This window comes from Protomyctophum parallelum, assembly GCF_964188405.1.
Source record: "Protomyctophum parallelum genome assembly, chromosome: 18".
Taxonomy (NCBI): Eukaryota; Metazoa; Chordata; class Actinopteri; order Myctophiformes; family Myctophidae; genus Protomyctophum; species Protomyctophum parallelum.
Genome location: NC_139716.1, coordinates 40,049,262 through 40,071,892, shown reverse-complemented (window position 1 = coordinate 40,071,892; position 22,631 = coordinate 40,049,262). Strand labels below are relative to the sequence as shown.

The window sequence follows — 22,631 nt, the reverse complement described above, 5'->3', positions numbered from 1 at the left end:
TGGAGTTGTTCTTCCTACGGGCGCACGGAGAGGGGAAACAAACTGAGTGAGAAATTTAATTTCGGGGACTCTGGAAGAAATTCGCATCTTTTTGCGGGTGAGTAAAAGTATTTACCGACACAACGACGAGCATAAAAACACGCGCGTGGTCCGTGGAGTGGCTGCGCGGTGCGTTACACGCGTTACAAGTATTTATGGAGCTGTAAAGAGCGCTTTGAAAAGGCTGTGTCCATTTTGAGGCCTTTGGTTATACTGTATATTTCCTGGTGTTGCTGGGGCTATGAATGATCATATCATCATGTCATGTATAATGCGTTACCTCTAGTTACCAAGTACAGTATCTTTATTTACCGGTCGTTTAAGTACTTGTCTCTGGGGTGCTTTTGCATTTTGGGCTGAAATTGTGAAAAAATATGAATAAAATAAAGAAAAACAAATGCCTTGGTGGGGAAAAAAGTACTGAGGACTGTTTTATACATAAGTACAGTATGGAATGGATACTCTCGTCATAGCTCATGGCGTCCCTTTGGATGGACTATAAATGCTTATTTTTCCTGAACCAGAATTAATTCCATGGTGTCGCTTTTGGAGTTGTGACATGTCAGTGGTGGAAGAGAAGAGATATACTCAGATATATGTACTTGAGTAAAAGTACACAGTGCAGAATAAATTATTAATAAATACTCTGTTACAACTTTACGTAAACGTCATGCATTAAAATTGTGCTAAAGCCAAAGTATCAATACCGCTCTGTGTTACAAGTAAAAGTACTGCATTCAAAAGGAAACTGTTGGGACTAAAAATAGACTATAATTACTGTAGCAAACTCATTATGTAGACAGTGGTTAGTGCGTGGTTAGTAATGCATTAATGTGTTCATCATCACTTGAAATGAATGTTGTACATGTTGTAAATGTTGTATAATTACTAATTACTAATTGTTTATAGTTCAGTCCAGCTCTTTAATAACCAGAACATACAGTTTGAGTTAGGTTGCAACATTTCAGCCAATCAGAAGAGACTAGAGTAGCCATTTGTCAGCTTCATGTCATATAGTGTTCAGTTCCAATTTCGTCTGCTCATTTCTTTGTGTCAGTGCTTGCTCAGTAACGGGAGTCTCCATGTACCTCCATGTAGCTCTTTTATGAAACAGAAGATGCATTTTCAGGTCAGGGATACCAATTGTGTATCCAATAGACAACACACACACACACACACACACACACACACACACACACACACACACACACAGCGCACAGATCACACAAGTGAAATCAAACGTGATGCCACAAAGACATGAGCAGACAAAATAAGCGAAGCTGGAACACTGGCCTATGCAATTGAAGCTGATAAATGGGTACTCTCTCTGATTAGCTGATATTGGCAATCAACCACATTTCTGCTAAATGTCTGCTATAGGAGTCTAGAATCTCATTACTAAAGAGATGGGGATTCTATAGTGATCCTGATAACTATCAGCATATAGTGCTTTACCATTTTAACAAAAAACACATCACTTACCCTGCCTTTTCAATTGATTGTTTCAATAACTTATCAATCATTTTTTTGTATTATGGATTAGTTACATTAACTGTCTGATATGCTCTCTGATATCAACATTATATAGTATTCCTTATGTATATGAAACACATCGAGGCTATATTGTGCAGCATGCACGGTGGCAAAGTGAGTTTAACGTCATTTAATGCAATCAGATAGGACTTTTCTGTTAGGATGTATGGGCTGTCAATCAGATAGGACTTTTCTGTTAGGATGTATGGGCTGTCAATCAGATAGGACTTTTCTGTTTGGATGTATGGGCTGTCAATCAGATAGGACCTTTCTGTGTGGATGTATGGGCTGTCAATCAGATAGGACCTTTCTGTTTGGATGTATGGGCTGTCCATCAGATATAGGACCTTTCTGTTAGGATGTATGGGCTGTCAATCAGATAGGACCTTTCTTTTAGGATGTATGGGCTGTCAATCAGATAGGACCTTTCTGTTTGGATGTATGGGCTGTCAATCAGATAGGACCTTTCTGTTTGGATGTATGGGCTGTCAATCAGATAGGACTTTTCTGTTTGGATGTATGGGCTGTCAATCAGATAGGACCTTTCTGTTTGGATGTATGGGCTGTCAATCAGATAGGACCTTTCTGTTTGGATGTATGGGCTGTCAATCAGATAGGACCTTTCTGTTTGGATGTATGGGCTGTCAATCAGATAGGACCTTTCTGTTTGGATGTATGGGCTGTCAATCAGATAGGACCTTTCTGATTGGATGCTCGTAGTGGCGCGATATGAGCTTGTAGATCTGCTATTTTTCAATAGCTAAAGCATAACATGATGCCAACACCAAAATGGGTGCCCGGTCAGAATGGGTTAAGGTGCTTGATAGAAGCATCAGATGCGTGGTAAAAATAGCAGTGGAAAAAATAGCATCATAGCATAGTAAAAATAGCATCAGATGTAATGACAGATATCAAGGTGCATAGTTTTATCAATGAAATATGAGGGCACTCGAAACTCAAAAGCGCCAGCCACAGAGGATAGAGACAGTGGTGGAAAGTAACTTAAGTACTGTACTTAAGTGCAATTTTGAGGTACTTCAACCTTACTAGAGTATATCCAACATTCAATGCTTTTAGTTCTATCGTCTCCACTACATCTCAGAGGCCAATATTGGGGGGGGGGGGGGGGGGGGGGGTATTGATTTATTCACTATGTATTTTTGAGTGGCGCCAGCCCCTGCTATACACGGGTTTAATGTTTGTCTTTAGTTCAATGTTTTTTTTTTTTTTCATTGACAATGAAGGGAAAATTTACATCATAATGTGTCATTTACGTCATATTGTCTCTTTATTGTTGGTGTTTAATGTTTGTGTTGGCACCGTTTGTTTTACATCACCTAAATCAACATGAGTTAGACTTTAACCCATTCTGACCGGGCACCCATTTTGGTGTTAGCATCATGTTATGCTTTATCTATTGAAAAATAGCAAATCTACAAGCTCGTATCGCGCCACCGAGTGGCGCGATACGAGCTTGTAGGTCTGCCATTTTTGAAAAATCGAAGAACGACTGACATTTTTAGAATCTGATCTCGGGTCAGAATGGGTTCATCAGACCAGTGTGTGTCCAGTGGAAAACCTCGTATGAATCTGATCTCAGGTCAGAATGGGTTAATATATTAGCACCCCTCACTTCACACGGGTGTGATTTCTACATTGTATTTATCCCAAAGCATGACCAGTCGCACACACACGGTACACATGTATTGTATTGTGATGACAGTTGCAGTCTCTCTCAATGTCATGCTGCTCTGTGTGTCTGCACTTGCGTCCCACCGTTTGATTGCTGGGAAGTCTGGAATGTTAGTAAAAGCATGCAGCATTGCTGGCATTTTAGCACCAGATATACAGCTGTTGAAGATAGGCACCCATTGACGCCAAAATCAAATATACTGCACGCACGGACGCACAGACTACAATGAAACATTGATGTGTGATTGTGAGTTCACCACCTCAGACTCACGTGCTGCATGGGTGCTGTTTAATTGCGTTTTTGGCATTGAACATTTGGAACAGTCATGTGAATTAAAACTCTTTGCCTTTTAGGCTTTCCAGCAATAAGAAATTGCACAGGTTAGATATGACAGAATAAGTTAAATATGTAAAGACATTTCTGACATTCTGGGTGGGAACCCCTTTTGGTGTTTTAAGCATTCTTATACTTAAGCTATTGAAAAATAGCAGATCTAGGTCTGCTATTTTTGAAAATAACGTTTTTAACTCAAAACTTTGCTTCTGGGTGGTCACTGGAACAACATATTTTCAGATGGGGGTCGGTTGACATGAAAATGTTTGAGAACGACTGACATAGAAACATAGGTTTTTCAGACAAACTGTCACGATTTAGACTTTTATAGAATCGTCGAACCCAGGTCTAAATGGGTTAAAAAATCTAAATTGCAGAAATAGCTGATCTACAAGCGTTTGAAGCTTGTAGAGCCGTGGGGGCTCCTCACTGGCAGGTGACGCGAGTCAGTACTAGGAATAGGATACATAACAGCAGTGACAACAACACACAGAAATGACATAAATTGAGGAGAAAAGGGGTAAAAGAAAACAAACCCCAACCCAAATCACCATTATTTAAACCTTTGCCTGGATTGCAGTTAATGAACAAATTTGTTGTGTTATCTGTAGGAGCAGCTCCAGTGGTTGAGTGATGGCCTCCCCAATCTCCAACTACAACTCCACTCTAACAGACACCAACAGCTCCAATGTAAGTGCACGCACGCATGCACGCACGCACGCACGCACGCACAGTAATCCCCATACAACTCCAGTGTAAACTAGAAAAAGTGCCCTTCTGGGCACAGGTCTCCACCAGGATAGGAATGTAGGACATTGCAGCTTGCCTTCATCTGGTGGTTGGATAAAAGGGCAACAAAAGTAAACTAGGGAGTTGGCATACAAAGTTATCCACAGATCCGTGCAGTTAGATGTAAAAACACTTTTCGGCCAGTTATAGCGCCACCTTGAGGCTGAGTTGAAATTGTTCATGTGGCATTTCGTCTTTCGTCCTCGGCCTAGTGGGAATGTGGGTGCACAATTTCACGGAAATCACGCGATGTGTTCATGATTTGCAGCATTTTGTTTGAAACTGAGCACTCCTGTGAACTTTGGAAGCCAATCTTAACCAATCAGGATGGAGTCTGAGAAATCTGAAAGACCGGTTTCATTGAATGTCTCTAGAGAGACTGTGTACCAATTTGCGTGATGTTTGGACAAAATCTGTAGGTGTACTGTGCAAAAACTTGTTTTGCACAAAGCGGCCTCCTGGTGGCGCTATAACAGGCCGTTCTGGAAAGTTTGGGGCAGAGGTTCATCGTTGGCATCCAGGGAGTGTGTGTGCAAAATTTGGCATCGACCGGGTTAACGGTGGCCGAGATTAGCTGCTCACGGACACACACACACACACACACACACACACGGACGGACGGAGTGCAAAACATACTCTCCCCCCATGCCTTCGGCCTGGTGGAGACAATTAGGTTTGTGCTTAGCAAGACCTAGCCGGAAGTACGGGAATTTGGCAGTATTCTAAAAAAAGAAGTCTGAACCAACAGCATCTCAGAATGAATTCCACTGGCCCATTATTAGGGTTCTGGTCCATCATTTTGACAGAGAGACGACTGCATTGGCACCTGTTCTTGTAAGTTGTATAAAGGCATGCTTGGAGATTGTCCTAAATACATCTCATCGTCTCTGAAATGGGACTAGTCTGAACCCTACCACACCAGATAAAGTCATTTCCCCAAAATTCAAGGTACCAAAAGTTAATTCTAAACTGCTTTTGGCTTCTGTGGCCTGCAAACCACATTGAAATGGACCACATTGGTACCCATGAGTCGTTTTAAAACCTTGGTGAGCGCATACAGATCCCCACAATATGTAACTGTTTTTAGATAGTTTTGAAATTGGTCTTAGCTTTTATTTGTAACCTATGTAATTCACATGTACACCTTTTATTGATCTTCTAATCTCTAATGTATTGTGATTTGTGATGTTTTCTTTTTTTTATATATGATATTGTATTACTCGACAACACTGAAAATGAGTTTAATTACACAAAAAAAAAACTTGAATACATTTTGGTCCCTTGAAGCCCTCTATTGTGTCGTAGAGTATAATTGTGTGTGTGTGTGTGTGTGCGTGTGTGCGTGTGCGTGTGCGTGCGCAGACATCCAGAGAGTCTTTGAAGATGGAGCCGTTAGCAGACGTAACTCTGCTGCCAGGAGAGGAGAGAGTCATAGGTGAGCGTGAAGTCATCCATTGAATATGATTATTATAAGGAACATGTTTAATATTTAAGAAATAATCGATAATTTAATGAACACATTGTCTTTCGTTCCCCTGTAGATAAAGACATCATCTACATGTGCCCATTCAGTGGAGCGCTCAAAGGAAAAGTATTCATCACCAACTACAGACTGTACTTCAAGAGTTCAGACGCAGTAAGACACACACACACACACACACACACACACTCAAGGGAAAGTAATGTCTCTGCGGCACTCGGTCTAAATGGGTTCTTCACAGATCTTCTAACCCATTCTGACCTGAGATCAGATTCATACGAGGTTTTCCACTGGACACACACTGGTCTGATTAACCCATTCTGACCTGAGATCAGATTCTAAAAATGTCAGTCGTTCTTCGATTTTTCAAAAAATAGCAGACCTACAAGCTCGTATCGCGCCACTCGGTGGCGCGATATGAGCTTGTAGATCTGCTATTTTTCAATAGCTAAAGCATAACATGATGCTGACACCAAAATGGGTGCCCGTTCAGAATGGGCTAATCACCAATCAATCACTGCCTCGTTCTCAGCCTTACTCATCATCTGCGGAGAGAAAGGCCAGCTCACGACCTAAGGCAGAGAGTCTAGAAAGGCGGGGCTTTCCGGCGTATGAACTTGGAAGTTGAAGTTGTCTAATACCAGCTCAGTGGCCTTGTGGTTAGAGTGTCCGCCCTGAGACTGGGAGGTCGGGGGTTCGATCCCCGGCCGGGTCATACCAGAGACTCTAAATAATGGGACCCAGTGCCTCCCTGCTTGACACTCAGCATCAAGGGTTGGATTGGGGGTGGGAAGTGAGGACGCTGGCGTCGACTGTTCGCCGCTTCACCTCCCAATGTATGAATGAATGAACCATTGTAAGCGCTTTGAGTAGGCACGTAGTGCATAGAAAAGCGCCATAAAAATGCAATTCATTATTATTATTATGCCAATAGATGGTGACGCCCTGTGAATTTGCGACATAACGAAGATACAAAGCTACAGTCTTACCATTAACTTTACCAGGCTCTTATTCATTTTCAATGGAAGCCAGTGGCATTGAAGATGCAAAGCAACAGTGGCTACCATTCATTGTTTTTCCACTATGTAATAGTATACACAATGTGTGAATGGGTTTGTTTTTCACCATGTAATGGTATATCGTCTCGGTCGATATATATATGTCCAAAACGGTTACTTTTGAGGCTTTTGTGTGACAGTAGTAGTGTGATGGGTCGACGTGATTTCTTGGCGTTTTTCCCCCAGGACGTCGCGGTGACGCTGGACGTACCGCTGGGCGCCATCTGTCGTGTGGAGAAGATGGGCGGAGCTTCCAGTAGAGGAGAGAACGCGTACGGCCTGGACATCACCTGCAAGGTGTGTGTGTGTGTGTGTGTGTGTGTGTGTGTGTGTGTGTGTGTGTGTGTGTGTGTGTGTGTGTGTGTGTGTGTGTGTGTGTGTGTGTGTGTGTGTGTGTGTGTGTGTGTGTGTGTGTGTGTGTGTGTGTGTGTGTGTGTGTGTTGGTGATGTTTCTGATGGGTCATTTCCATGTAGTTTCAGTGTCACAGGGCCCTATCTTGTCTTGCCACCCCTTATCCCTAAACATATTTGCCTTTTTTTTCCCACTATTTTGCCCAGGTTGCATGTCAAACATTTATGGTGAAAGGATGCGTGATAGGTCCAACATGGAACACTTAACTAAATTGCCATGGATGAACTAAAGTAGTTTCATAGTTTTGATAGTTATCATGTTTTCTGTGTGATCCGTCATCAGGACATGAGGAATCTGAGGTTTGCGCTGAAGCAGGAAGGACACAGCAGGAGAGACATCTTTGACATCCTCTTCAGATACGCCTTCCCTGTCTCACATGGCCTGGTGAGTGTGTTTTCCAAAAATAATTCTTTAACCCATTCTGACCTGAGATCAGATTCATACGAGGTTTCCGCCGGACACACACTGGTCTGATGAACCCATTCTGACCTGAGATCAGATTCATACGAGGTTTCCGCCGGACACACACTGGTCTGATGAACCCATTCTGACCTGAGATCAGATTCTAAAAAATGTCAGTCGTTCTTCGATTTTTTCAAAAATAGCAGACCTACAAGCTCGTAGCGCGCCACTCGGTGGCGCGATATGAGCTTGTAGATCTGCTATTTTTAAATAGCTAAAGCATAACATGATGCCAACACCAAAATGGGTGCCCGGTCAGAATGGGTTGATGTAATCCTGGGCGCTTACACTTCCTCTGCCAACATCTGAAAATGTGTTGTGCCAGGGATCGCCCCAGAATCTTATGTAAAAAAAATAAAATAAGCAGATGTACAAGCTCCAATACGTGCTCACAGCGTGTCACTTTGTTTTCCGTGCTGCGAGCTGGTGTCTGTGAGTTTGTAGATCTGCTGTTTTTGTATAGATAGATCTTTATTTGTCATTGCAACGTGTACAACGAAATTAAAAGTGCCAACCAATCAGTGCATCATATCACAAAACAACATACTGTACAAGATAAAACAAAAACACACATGACTTCTTGTTATTGCACAACCCCAGCAGCACTAATGCACAAACATGTAATTTCCAGCTGTTATCGCACAACAAACCCTTATTGTACTTAAGATAATAGATAGTAATAGAAGGTAATAGATAATAGATAATAGAAACTAAAAAGTGTCGCAGCAACAGATAATTTTTTAGCAGCATTGAGTGCAACTACCGCTGTGGGATAGAAGCTGTTACTGAATCTGTTGGTCTTGGACTTGATCACTCTGTACCGTCTGCCTGATGGCAACAGTTCAAACAGTGAGTGAGCGGGGTGGGAAGTGTCTTTTATAATGTTCAGAGTTTTTTTATGACAGCGGTCTCTGTGTAGTTCTTCCAGTGTATAGCAGATTGTGATGCTGTATTAATTTTCTTTTTCTGGCGACCGACCCCCTGTAATCCTATCCCAAGGACCCCTGGGGTCCCCGAGCCCCACTTTGAGAACCAATGGTTCCGGATTGGCTATTTGTTTTAACAAGAACTGGTTTATATGATCACATCACTGGTTTGCAGGTGACATTAAAAAAATAGCAGTGGAACGAGGCGGTAAAAATAGCATCAGATGTAATAACAGATATGTGCGTGCAGAGTCGACGGTGCATAGTTTAAGCCATCAAATGAGACAGTTATGAAGTAGCAGAGACATGGCCAAAGCATTCCCGGGAGGTCAAAAAGGTTGAGAACCCTGCTATAATAATAACCCATGGATTTGGGTGTACAGCTGGGGGTCTTCAACGTCTTTCAGGCTAAGGACCCCTTTAGCCGAGAGACGGATGAAGAAGGGACCCCCTCACCCCCCAGAACGTATTGTATAAAATTGTGTTGCAGATTAAACTTGTTCTCAGATTTCATAGATGGGTTCCTAGACTCGTTTGACAGCACTATCATCAATGTGGATTAACCCATTCTGACCGGGCACCCATTTTGGTGTCAGCATCATGTTATGCTTTAGCTATTTAAAAATAGCAGATCTACAAGCTCATATCAATACGAGCTTGTAGGTCTGCTATTTTTGAAAAATCGAAGAGCGACTGACATTTGTAGAATCTGATCTCAGGTCGCGCCACCGAGTGGCGCGATACGAGCTTGTAGGTCTGCTATTTTTGAAAAAATCGAAGAACGACTGACATTTTTAGAATCTGATCTCAGGTCAGAATGGGTTCATCAGACCAGTGTGTGTCCGGCGGAAACCTCGTATGAATCTGATCTCAGGTCAGAACGTTGTGTTTGTGTCTGAACCTTGTGTCCATGTGTCCGTAGAATCTGTTTGCATATCTGAGCCAGGAGAAAAATGAAGAGAATGGATGGAGCGTCTACAAACCCATGGAAGAGTACAGAAGACAGGTGAGAATCCACACCACTCACAGAACTCTGTTCCACTGTTTCCCAAACAGTGGTGGGACCCAAGTTTTCCATTCCTACATTTTGTTTTTAATTATTATTTTAAAATATTTCCTTTTTTAAATGCCCAAATTCACAATGTTCATTAATAAATAAATAAAATAAAAAATTGCCCAGAAGAATTTCATAAATTAATAATAATTAAAAAAAGAAAATCAAAGAAATTCCATTAATTATGAAAGAAACGTTTTTTTAGTTAAAAATGATGATTTGATTGGCTGAGCACCCCATAGCTATGATTTGATTGACTGAGCAATGCACATATTGAGGATAAAGAAATGAGGACAGAGAAGTCCGGATTGGACCTAAGGATAAAAAAGTGAGGCCAAAAGTGATTGATGTATGATGATAAGGGCATGAAGAGACGGGGAAACCCCCTGTTAATGAACAAAAACTCTATAGCAATGATTACTATCAGACAATAGAGCTATTTAACACTTAATTTAACAACCGCATTGGATCCAATGGAACACGTCTTATCTTTTTTTTTCCATTTCATGAAAAGTGACGCTTTTGGGCTATAGACATGGTTTCCCCCCTACCCCCGAAAGCAACGCCATTCCCATTGTCTCCTGCAGGGCTTACCCAACGACAAGTGGAGGATCACCTTCATCAACGAGAAGTACGAGCTGTGCGACACCTACCCCACCATCCTGGCGGTCCCCTTCAAAGCCACCGAGGAGGACCTGAAGAGGGTGGGCACCTTCAGGTCACGATGCCGCATCCCCGTGAGTCACTGACCCACCCGCTCAATCGCTGCTTCTCAAACTGGCTTGATTTCGTTTAACCCATTCTGACCTGAGATCAGATTCATACGAGGTTTCCACTAGGACACACACTGGTCTGATTAACCCATTCTGACCTGAGATCAGATTATAAAAATGTCAGTCGTTCTTCGATTTTTTTCAAAAATAGCAGACCTACAAGCTCGTATCGCGCCACTCGGTGGCGCGATATGAGCTTGTAGATCTGCTATTTTTAAATAGCTAAAGCATAACATGATGCCGACACCAAAATGGGTGCCCGTTCAGAATGGGTTAAAAAAAAAGGTTCCCCGACGAAGACTAAATGTGCACCAGAAAAATAATGAAGTCTGTGTGATTGACTAGGGTTTGACTGGATTGCTGTATTCCTACAATGCCCATAATGCTTTAGTGCACTTCCCCCTCCCGTCTGAAGTGAGTGGTGCTGTACTGTACTGTACTGTACTGTACTGTACTGTACTGTACTGTACTGTACTGTACTGTACTGTACTGTACTGTACTGTACTGTACTGTACTGTACTGACATGAAGTCATTACAGAGCGTGAGTATTTTCATTTAAGTAAACAAACAAGAGAGAGAAAATCAACCAAACGAGAGCAAAAGAAAGAAAACAAGCGAGAGGACAGAAAAGAGAGAAAACAATAATAATAATAATAATAATAAAACTTTATTTGTATAGCACCTTTCATGACATGAAATGCAGCTCAAAGTGCTTTACAGAACAATGGAGAATAAAAGAAAAGCAAGGCAACGACATTAAAAAGTAAAAGAATTTTAAAATCAATCCTAAAAACAACCGGAAGCCAGTGCAGTGATTCCAAAACTGGAGTAATATGTTCTCTCATCTTAGTTCTAGTTAAAACTCTGGCTGCTGCATTTTGGACAAGTTGTAATCTGTCAGTTGTTTTCTTAGGCAGTCCTGAAAAGAGTGCATTGCAGTAGTCAAGCCGAGAAAAAACAAAGGCGTGGATTAGCGTTTTTGCATCGTACAAGGACAAATAGGCTCTGATTCGTGCAATATTTCTAAGGTGAAAAAAGGCAATCTTGGTGACATGATTAATGTGTGAATTAAAGTTCAATTCAGAATCAATTCAGAATAATAATAATAGTGCAAGTTAACACACGTTTGTTTTATAGGAATAATGTCACTTAATTATGTCAGCACTACAGCGGAGCGGACAGACGGTGAAATCTGTACCAAAGTCCTGACGTCACTCGCTCATCCCCTGGGCTGGGTACTAGTACAGACTGTATTCTTTACAGTCTATGGCTGGGTCGCAGAAGTTACATTTTTAAATTGTCTCATATAAGAATTGTTGTCCAAAAATAAACTGTCTCAGCGATATTGTCAGGGAGGTGTCCCTGTATCGTTACAACAGTCAGTCAGTCAGTCATATTTGATACATTCTGTTTCTAGTGAAAATATTAATAATTCGGCGGCTGTAATATTAGTAAAAACTAGAAAAAGTGCCCTTCTGGGCACAGGTCTCCACCAGGATATGAATGTAGGACATTGCAGCTTGCCTTCATCTGGTGGTTGGATAAAAGGGCAACAAAAGTAAAAAATCACACGATGTGTTCATGATTTGCAGCATTTTGTTTGAAACTGAGCACTCCTGTGAACTTTGGAAGCCAATCTTAACCAATCAGGATGGAGTCTGAGAAATCTGAAAGACCCGTTTCGTTGAATGGCTCTAGAGAGACTGTGTACCAATTTGCGCGATGTTTGGACAAAATCTGTAGGTGTACTGTGCAAAAACTTGTTTTGCACAAAGCGGCCTCCTGGTGGCGCTATAACAGGCCGTTCTGGAAATTTTGGGGCAGAGGTTCATCGTTGGCATCCAGGGAGTGTGTGTGCAAAATTTGGCATCGACCGGGTTAACGGTGGCCGAGATTAGCTGCTCACGGACACACACACGGACGGATGGACACACGGACGGACGGACGGAGTGCAAAACATACTCTCCCCCCATGCCTTCGGCCTGGTGGAGACAACTACACTAACATGTTATGGAGGGACTAGTGGAGAAGAGATCTAGTAGAACTGAATCCAAGTATGAGCAGACAAATACATACTTGCCGTTATGAAGATCAGTTCTGCTCTGAACATGTTGGTTAGACCTGGGAACGATTCTATAAATGTCTTCTAAATCTTGACAGTTTTCTGAAAAAGCTATGTTTCTATGTCAGTCGTTCTTAAAGCTATGTTTCTATGTCAGTCGTTCTTAAAGCTATGTTTCTATGTCAGTCGTTCTTAAAGCTATGTTTCTATGTCAGTCGTTCTTCAAATTTTTCAAAAATAGCAGACCTACAAGCTTGTAGATCTGCTATTTTTCAATAGCTAAAGCATAGCATAATGCTAACACCAAAAGGGGTTCCCGCCCAAAATGGGTTAAGGGACGCAATAAAACTACTACTTATATTTTAACCATATGAAATGAAATGGGTGTTAAATGCTGCAATTTGTAAAAATGGCAAAATATGACTCCTAAGCCCATTCTGACCGGGCACCCATTTTGGTGTTGGCATCATGTTATGCTTTAGCTATTGAAAAATAGCAGATCTACAAGCTCATATCGCGCCACCGAGTGGCGCGATACGAGCTTGTAGGTCTGCTATTTTTGAAAAATCGAAGACACTTTTAGAATCTGATCTCAGGTGAATGGGTTAATAATGAAACTGTCAGGATGTAATAGACATTTTTTTAATCTGATCTCAGGTCAGAATGGGCTAACGTAGTTGAAGTGGGACTCATAAAATGTCCCTGGGACTCATCTAAACCATCCCTGCATCCTGGGGCTCATTACATTGAAAACCTCACTGTACAAGCAGCGCACGATGCGTACAATAAAATCGCTGTCCTAAAATGTCCTCGCAAGTATAGTGATCCAAAGCTGTGTGTGTGCAGGTGTTGTCGTGGATCCACAGGGAGAACCAGGCGGTGATCGCGCGGTGCAGCCAGCCGCTGGTCGGCATGTCCGGCAAGCGCAACAAGGACGACGAGCGCTACCTGGACCTGGTGCGAGAGGCCAACAGCACTGCCAAGCTGACCATCTACGACGCGCGGCCCAACGTCAACGCTGTGGCCAACAAGGTGATGACACGCCTACACCATTTAACCCATTCTGACCTGAGATCAGATTCATACGAGGTTTCCACTGGACACACACTGGTCTGATGAACCCATTCTGACCTGAGATCAGATTCTAAAAAATGTCAGTCGTTCTTCAATTTTTTCAAAAATAGCAGACCTACAAGCTCGTATCGCGCCACTCGGTGGCGCGATATGAGCTTGTAGATCTGCTATTTTTCAATAGCTAAAGCATAACATGATGCCGACACCAAAATGGGTGCCCGGTCAGAATGGGTTAACCCATTTTGGCTGGGAACCCCTTTTGGTGTTTTAAGCATTATGTTATGCTATTGAAAAATAGCTAAAGCCTAACTGGTATTCCTTATATATCTCGCTTGTTTTGTTTTTTTAAGTGCACGAGAGAGAGGGGCAGAGAGTGAGAGAGAGAGACCGAGAGAGTGCATGCGATTTGCAAATTGATATAATTTTACACAGACATGTGGACACGACCTGGGGCATCATAAGTATTAAGAAGTAGCATGGGGACATTTGTCCCATGCAAATGTCTAATTTCTCTTTTGGGTCTTGAGCTAAAAAGTTTGGGAACCACTGATTTAACTAGCCCCACATTGAGAACCAATGGGGAGATGAGGGTGGAGGAGAAGTGTAAAATAACTTATTCTTCACACACACAGCAAAACATTATTTCAGTGGTTGAGATTTGGCGTTTGTGCTTCAATTCATATCATGTCCCGCTTCCCCTCCCCCCCCCCCCCCCCCCCAGGCTACAGGAGGAGGCTACGAGGGAGACGAGTATCAGAACGCAGAGCTGGTTTTCCTGGACATCCACAACATTCACGTGATGAGAGAGTCCCTGAAGAAACTCAAGGACATTGTCTATCCCAACGTGGAAGAGTCCCATTGGCTGTCCAGTCTGGAGTCTACGCACTGGCTGGAACACATCAAGGTATATAGTTCAGTGTGTGTGTGTGTGTGTGTGTGTGTGTGTGTGCGTGTGCGCACGCGTGTGATTTATTGTTACGTCTTCAGAAGTATAACTTATCCACTTTGTTAAGCTGGTGTTGTCAACAGCATTAGAGCATTGGCGCGATAAGAGCTTGTAGGTCTGCTATTTTTGAAAAATCGAAGAGCGACTGACATTTTTAGAATCTGATCTCAGGTCAGAATGGGTTCATCAGACCAGTGTGTGTCCGGCGGAAACCTCGTATGAATCTGATCTCAGGTCAGAATGGGTTAAACGCAAACCGTTTTGGACATAATGAGGTTTCCACCCAACAAATATATACAATATACGGTAGTGTATGGATGCATTTTCTATAGTTGGTGTTGTCAGAGCATTACACGCATTTATTTATGTGCATTGAAGTCTTATATTATTATTATTATTATTATATATTTGTTTCATAGCTGGTGTTGTCAGGAGCCATCCAGGTGGCGGATAAGGTCTCCTCTGGTAACTCGGTCATCGTCCACTGCAGCGACGGCTGGGATCGAACCGCCCAGCTCACGTCTCTGGCCATGCTGATGCTGGACAGCCACTACCGCACTCTACGGGGCTTCCAGGTCAGTGGATCCTACACGCTACAGCTAAGGTGTTCTGTTGGGGAACTATTCAGCAGCAAGATGAAATAAAGTCAGGTCTGACAGCTGTTTGGCCTCATGAGTGTTCGTCCATCCATCTTCAACCGCTTATCCGTAGTCGGGTCGCGGGGGCAACAGCTCCACCAGAGAGCTTCCCTCTCCCGAGCAACATTAGTGACTTCCTCCTGGGGGATTCCGAGACGTTCCAAGGCCAGAGAGTCGATGTATTTCCTCCTGCGCCTTGGTCTGCCCCGGGGTCTCCTCCCAGTGGGACATGCGTCGAGGACCTCCCTAGGGAGGCGCCCGAGTGGCATCCTAACCAGATGCCCGAACCACCTCAGCTGGCTCCTTTCCAGGCGAAGGAGCAGCGGTTCTACTCCGAGTCTCTCTCGTGTGACTGAACTTCTCACCCTATCTCTAAGGGAGATGCCAGCCACCCGTCGAAGAAAACTAATTTCAGCCGCTTGTATTCGTGACCTTACATGAGTGTTCGTTTTTTGAACAAAATGAAAAGTCGACTTGATGAGATCACAACTGCTCTTATGGAGACGGTTGCGGCGGTAGCATGAGGCATAAATGAACAAACATTCGTATATAATGGAGTACACAGATTTCAGACAGTAAGTGTGTCTTTCTGGCCAAGTGATAAATCTTACCGGCAGTCTGCCAGCAAAGCAACCAGTTTGAACCAGGAGACAAGGCTTGACCGTGGTGTGTTTCAGGCCCTTAGCAGAGAAAGGAGTTACCTGAGGTCTGATATGTACGTACAGAGGCCTTGGGTCACACGCCTCCTCTGCCTATGCTCAACTGAGCGTAAACATACTGATGTTAAAAGATTAAACATGTCAAAGCAAATTTAAAGTGTATATATGAACTAATCTAAGGGAATACGTATATTTCCCTCAACATCTTCAGTCTGTGACAGGGAGGGTCACCCTGGGACACCTCACCCTGACAAGCACTTGGAATTGTAGGAGTTGAGGCATTACATTTTGTCTAGTATTGCAAAAGTATTGCAAAAAGCAAAAAGAAAATGTCTATTTCTTATATTATTTGACAATTTGGTAGTTTGGTAATTTTTGTAGTAAAAAAAGGTCCCGTATTAACCACCCTATTTTAGGCATTATGCGGGTATTGTTCTTAACCCATTCTGACCTGAGATCAGATTCATACGAGGTTTCCACTGGACACACACATAGAGTTATATATCTATAGAGAAGACACCCGAGTTCTCCTCCCATCCACTTGCATTAAGTTGCTCAAAAGCGCATGAGGCGGATTCACTCCTCCTTCCTGGTAGGAACAGAGTGCATTCTGGGATTGATTGGTTACAAACACATGAACGCGCTGCCGTTGACTATCATTGTGCCGTTTGTGCGCGTTCACGTATGAAACATTCGTTCACGTGTCATGGCCCCAATCACATGAACGTGCGCAATGATAGTCAACGGAGCAGCGCTGGCTCGAGCTGCACTACCAAATCCGGCCACTATGTCCATTTCGCCTCAGGGTTTCCTCTGGGTGCCTTCTCTAGAAATATATACTCTAAGGACACACACTGGTCTGATTAACATTGTGTGTGGGTGTTATTGTTTCTAAACAGTGTAAATTAGATTTCTAAGCCGTGTGTTTTTCTAGGTGCTGATTGAGAAGGAATGGATCAGCTTTGGACACAAGTTCACCTCCGTAAGAACATTTATATTCATATAATACTAATTATAAAGAGCTGATGATAATAATAATTAATTAATAATGCTGTTCATTGTGTGTGTGTGTGTGTGTGTGTGTGTGTGTGTGTGTGTGTGTGTGTGTGTGTGTGTGTGTGTGTGTGTGTGTGTGTGTGTGTGTGTGTGTGTGTGTGTGTGTGTGTGTGTGTGTGTGTGTGTGTGTGTGTGTGTGCGTGTGCTCAGAGGATAGGTCATGGCGATAAGAACCATGCGGACCAGGAGAGGTCTCCCATCTTCGTTCAGTTCATCGACTGTGTCTGGCAGATGAGCAGACAGGTAGGAGAAGAGTACATATCGCTGCTGTCGGGGCAGAAACCTTTTATCTCCATATTTTTCATGTTTGTATTTCTTTTTCTTTTTTTTGTAAATTATTGCCCTACGTCAGTAGCCTGGTTAATAAACCAGACCGAATCAGCCGTTGGCAAAAATAAATTGCCTGCCGGCGGATTTCGGTCTGGAGAGGCTCAATTGTACGCCCATTTCCTACACCAGAGAATGTGGGCGGCCAATCGGGACATGGTATGCAATATGGGCGGGCTTTGGTACAGTGACTTTCAATGCTTGAGACCTTTGACTGACAGTAGCTCTGACCAATTGCGTCAAAGAGAAAATGTTTCCCTGGAAATGAAATCCAAGCTGAGCCTCCCCAGACTAATATCCCGCGGTCCGTGCGATATTAGTCTGGTTTATTAACCAGGCTACCACCAGTGGACCTTGAGGGGGTTCCAGGTGGTCCCCCAGCTAAATGATGGAGAGTATGGTAACCACATGGACCCCTCTATACTGTAGATCTTTAACTCTTGAGAGTGTAAAATGAAACCAGTTACACAGTTAAATAATGTAGAAGAATTGTTTTTCTGATCAACGTTTGCCTGTTGCCTCTCCTATGCAGACAAAATCTTATCCAACGACAACAGAATATTCTACGTTTTGGGTCTGAGAGGCTACACCTCATCAAATGGTGGTCTGTGTAGCCTGGGCAACATTTCATTTCGGTATATGATCCGGGCTGGAGCCGGATGATATGCTTACGTCATGTTGTAGGCAATGGTTTGCCTACAACAAACAGGAAGAACAGGCGGCGACAACTTCCTTTTCCCTCTCAATAAAAGCTCTCTTTTATTGAGAGGGAAAAGGAAGTTGCCGCCGCCTGTTCATCCTGTCTGGCGACTACAAAACAATACTACAACATGACGTAACCACATTATCCGGCCCCAGCCCGGATCATACGGACTTTTGAAACAGAGACCAGGCTTTCCTCCGAGGCGGTGGAAAGCCTGGTGATGCGAGGTTATGGTCTGTGGCTCAGATGCTGAATAAATAATGGTCCTTGACGTGAAAACAATTGTAAAAACGTACAATATTTGCAATAAATCATGGAAATACTCGACAATCTCAAAACATCTAGCATGATCAAGCAGGTGCGTTAATTGGCGAAAGAAATGTTAGAACATACAGATAAGAGGTTCCTGCCCAACGCAGCAATAAAATGTGAGTACTGTGAGGCTGTTTAAATCAGTGGTCAATGGTTTAAATGTCCTCCATTTTCTTAACGGTCTTCTCTGTGTGTTCTTGCTTTGTTGTCACGCAGTTCCCCACAGCGTTTGAGTTCAATGAGCGTCTCCTAGTGACCATTCTGGAACACCTTTACAGCTGTCGCTTTGGCACCTTCCTCTACAACTGTGAGAGTGTACGAGAACAACAGGTACTGTAACACACACACACACACGGTGGCAGTGGCTCAGGGGTAGAGTGCCTGGATGGTAACCGTAAGGTTGCCAGTTCGAACCCGGGCTCCCCCAGAGTTACTGTCAAAGTGTCCTTGAGCAAGACACTGAACCCCTAATTGCTCCCGATGTGCTAGTTGGTGCCTTGCATGGTTTCCGCTGCCATCGGTGTATGAATGTGTGTGTGAATGGGTGAATGTAATGCACAATCTCTGTAAAGCGCCTTGGATAAAGGCGCTATATAAATGCACCATTTACCATTTACCATTTACACACACACACACACACACACACTCTTATTATTTTCATACACTTTTATAGTTTGTTAAAAAATCTTTTATTTAGTTTTCACTTTATAATGGGAGTTATAACCCATTCTACCCATTGAACCACTGCCGCCCCCAAGTAGAGAGACCCCCCCCCCCCCCCCCCCCCCAATACAAATGTCACAATCATCTTTATATTTTCTCAGTACATAAAAAAAACAGATGGTCAATCCTTCCATGGGCTTGTTTTCCTAACTCCACATACAGTACAGTCAACATTTTGTAAATAGGTTGGCGCGTGAATCAGCTGTTGTTGTGAGGGGTTTGTTTGTCAGGGTCCAGGGAATAACAGATGACGATCTCTGGACTCCCTGCAGAGTAGCAAGCTACCCAACGTTAACCCATTCTGACCTGAGATCAGTTTCTAAAAATGTCTATTACATCCTGACAGTTTCATTATTAACCCATTCTGACCTGAGATCAGATTCTAAAAATGTCTATTACATCCTGACAGTTTCATTATTAACCCATTCTGACCTGAGATCAGATTCTAAAAGTGTCTTCGATTTTTTCAAAAATAGCAGATCTACAAGCTCGTATCGCGCCACTCGGTGGCGCAATATGAGCTTGTAGATCTGCTATTTTTCAATAGCTAAAGCATAACATGATGCCGACACCAAAATGGGTGCCCGGTCAGAATGGCTTAAGAGATTGACAAGTATATTAAATTAATCAACACCACAATGACTCTTGAATGAATTTCCGTTTTCAATTTCATTGCACACCAAATCCGAAGCCCTTTTTAGTCCTGCATAAAAATGCTTCTCTCTGATTCACCCAGTGTTGATTTTGACAGCAAATATTTAGATTTTAGTTTTAGTCATAGTCTCTTGAATAGTTTTAATTTAGTTTTAGTCACATTTTAGTCACCTGGAATGTTTTAGTGTTAGTCTGGTTTTAGTCGACTAAATATCATAAGATTTTAGTTGACTAAATCTACAGTTTATTTAGTCGACTAAATTGATGCCTGATTGACAAAATTGTCATTATATTTAGTCTTAGTTTTAGTCATCATAGCTCAGTTTTCATTTAGTTTTGAAAAAAAGGTAGTCGACGAACATTTTTCATCTCTCTCTCTCTCTCTCTCTCTCTCTCTCTATCTCTCTCTCTAGGAGGTGAGGTCAAAGACGGTCTCGTTGTGGTCTCTGGTGAACAGCACCAGCGAGAGCTTCCTGAATCCCTTCTACACGCCGGAGTCTGGCCGCGTCCTCTACCCCGTGGCCAGCATGCGCCACCTAGAGCTCTGGGTGACTTACTACATCCGCTGGAACCCACGCATACGACAAACGGTTGGTGGTGTGTGTGTGCGTGTGTGACTGTGTTTATGTATTTGTTTATTTAGACGGGACAGAGCATATTAATGAACAGTACATTATGTAGCGTAAATAGACCGGATTTAGCATATATGCTATTTTCCATCCGTAGTCCCCGGGCATTGAACACTAAACAAAACATTGCAAGACATGAGAGCAGTGACATAAGCAGGAATTAATTATTACCTTGGCCTGGGCATATCTGCCTGGGCACACTGAATGAACGGAATTTTTAAATTAATTTATTAAATTAATAGTAATCTTTTAATTAATTAATATGCATTTTTGCCTTCAATTTCCTAAAAAGGACGTGTCAGACTCAGAACTGCATTTAAATGAACTATTTACTGGACAATTCAACCAACCGACCAGCCAACCAATACAACTGCACAACACACCAACCAATACAACTGGACAACACACCGACCAATACAGCTGGACAACACACCAACCAACCAACCAACCAAGATCGAGTGTGAAGGAATTAATAACCAATAAGGATCCAACGTGTTGCACTGTGTGGTATAGAGGAGATCTTGAATGAACAAGAAGGTGGCCGCACACACCAATAGCTAGAGTACCAATATTTATTAGGACAGCAGGTAAGACAGGAATAGCACAGCACTGTGTGGTATAAACACTAGTTACTGCTGTAACCTCAATGACTGCCAAGGACTTATTTCACTTCTTTGTCATGATGTCCTGGACTGCCAACGACGTGTTTGACGCCTTTTTAACTTCTTTTTTTAAAATATATGTTTATTGGTGGTAGTAGGTTTCAACAATGTAGTACAGTTTGAACATAATTCTCTCCTTCACCCCATCCCTCCCCCCACAGTTATCGTCATTATTAAACAATATAAAAAATAATAATAATTGAGTACAGACATACAAAAACAACCATGTATAATTTACATATAATATGAACAGTAGGAAACAAAAATAACAATTTAAGCACAGATAACAAAAACAATATAAATAACAAAAAATAAAACAAAATAAATACAATTATTATGAGTTGGGTTATTCAAGTTCAAAAGAGTCACAAGTTATGTTGGAAAAGATTATGTTGTATCGGAACGTTGTCATACAACACCCTCTATACACAGTTCTATCGTTATGAGGAAGCAGAAAACACACATAGTATTGGATCAATTAGTTTTTTAACTTTTTTAATAAAAATAAAATAAAGGATATTTGGTGGCGGTGGTCTGAGCCTTTTGGCGCCCCCTGGTGGCGGTGAATGAGGTTTACCTTATCTGTGTTGGAATCTTGTTTTGGTTCCATATGATGATCAGCACAAAGTGAAGGTATAGCCTCCTTTTGAGCAGCAGCAAAAGTTTGTTGAGTCTTGCACTGGCTTCACCCACAAATAAATACTTTCCCAGTCCTTGTTGTTGTAACTGCATTCCCTCTTCTTTGCCGTGGTCTTAGTTTATTCTCCTCCATGTTTCTCCACAATTTTCTCTAACTTTGCTAACGCTGTCTTGTGCTGTGTTTGTTCAATGTGTTGTTTTGTTATTGGTGGGCGTTCACTAAACTAGCGTGCCCGGCTGTTTGATTGACAGCCAAATGAGCAAATCCTATCTGCCTACACACACACATGGCCCGCCTCGCAAGTGCACTCCGGTACGGTATTTCCGAACGTGCCCACAGTGTCTTGACAGTCTCCGCTCCGCTGCTCACACAGCCAGTTGATAAAACATAATACACCCACTATTCTTCGGCTGGGCCGAGTTTAGAAATACCAGGCCCAGGTAGGACCAGGTGTGCATACGCCCCTGCATGAGAGGACAGCATACAAAAACATAATGCATTTCAGTAAAAGGAGAACATAAGAAAATATTAAAACTATTGCTAGTGTTGGCCAACTCTATTGTAGACTGACAGTCATACGTGATCACAAGACTGGTTGTTTTTTTGTGTGTGTGAGTTTGTAGATCTGCTATTTTTGAATAGCCCAACATATATGGATAAAGTTGTTAAAATTATTGTGATGCTGTATCCCTTCAATGTCACGCACAGCCACGCATTTCTTTTTATTTTGTTGTTCTACTGGATCTCTTGTCCACGTTTTTAAGTGGTGCAAACCACTTCTACATCCAGCTTGCAATGTCCGTGTAGCTGTGTACCTGTGTGTGTACCTGTGTACGTGTGTGTGTACCTGTAACCATGAGCATGAGTGGTGTGCGCATGTGTGAAATTGGAACGACAGAAGTGACATGGCTGCCACCTGCTGGACGCAAACGATACAGAGTTGCACCACTTGGTTCACACTGGTGTGATTTTTATTTGTATATTTAGTCATCG

At 42.6% G+C, this 22,631-nt stretch overlaps 1 protein-coding gene across 1 annotated transcript in view; it reads left to right on the top strand.

Moving 5' to 3' along the window:
- The window catches only part of mtm1 (myotubularin 1), a 28,875-nt gene continuing 6,244 nt past the window's right edge, over positions 1-22,631 (top strand). Inside the window, exons 1-15 of the mRNA XM_083788854.1 lie at positions 1-97; positions 4,210-4,288; positions 5,750-5,822; positions 5,929-6,023; positions 7,112-7,222; positions 7,620-7,721; positions 9,648-9,731; positions 10,367-10,516; positions 13,462-13,647; positions 14,411-14,593; positions 15,055-15,210; positions 16,867-16,914; positions 17,139-17,231; positions 18,547-18,660; positions 20,121-20,297. Of these exons, the coding sequence (XP_083644980.1) occupies positions 4,232-4,288; positions 5,750-5,822; positions 5,929-6,023; positions 7,112-7,222; positions 7,620-7,721; positions 9,648-9,731; positions 10,367-10,516; positions 13,462-13,647; positions 14,411-14,593; positions 15,055-15,210; positions 16,867-16,914; positions 17,139-17,231; positions 18,547-18,660; positions 20,121-20,297 (1,629 nt within the window). The 5' untranslated portion in view covers positions 1-97; positions 4,210-4,231. The remainder of the gene's footprint in view (positions 98-4,209; positions 4,289-5,749; positions 5,823-5,928; positions 6,024-7,111; positions 7,223-7,619; positions 7,722-9,647; positions 9,732-10,366; positions 10,517-13,461; positions 13,648-14,410; positions 14,594-15,054; positions 15,211-16,866; positions 16,915-17,138; positions 17,232-18,546; positions 18,661-20,120; positions 20,298-22,631) is intronic.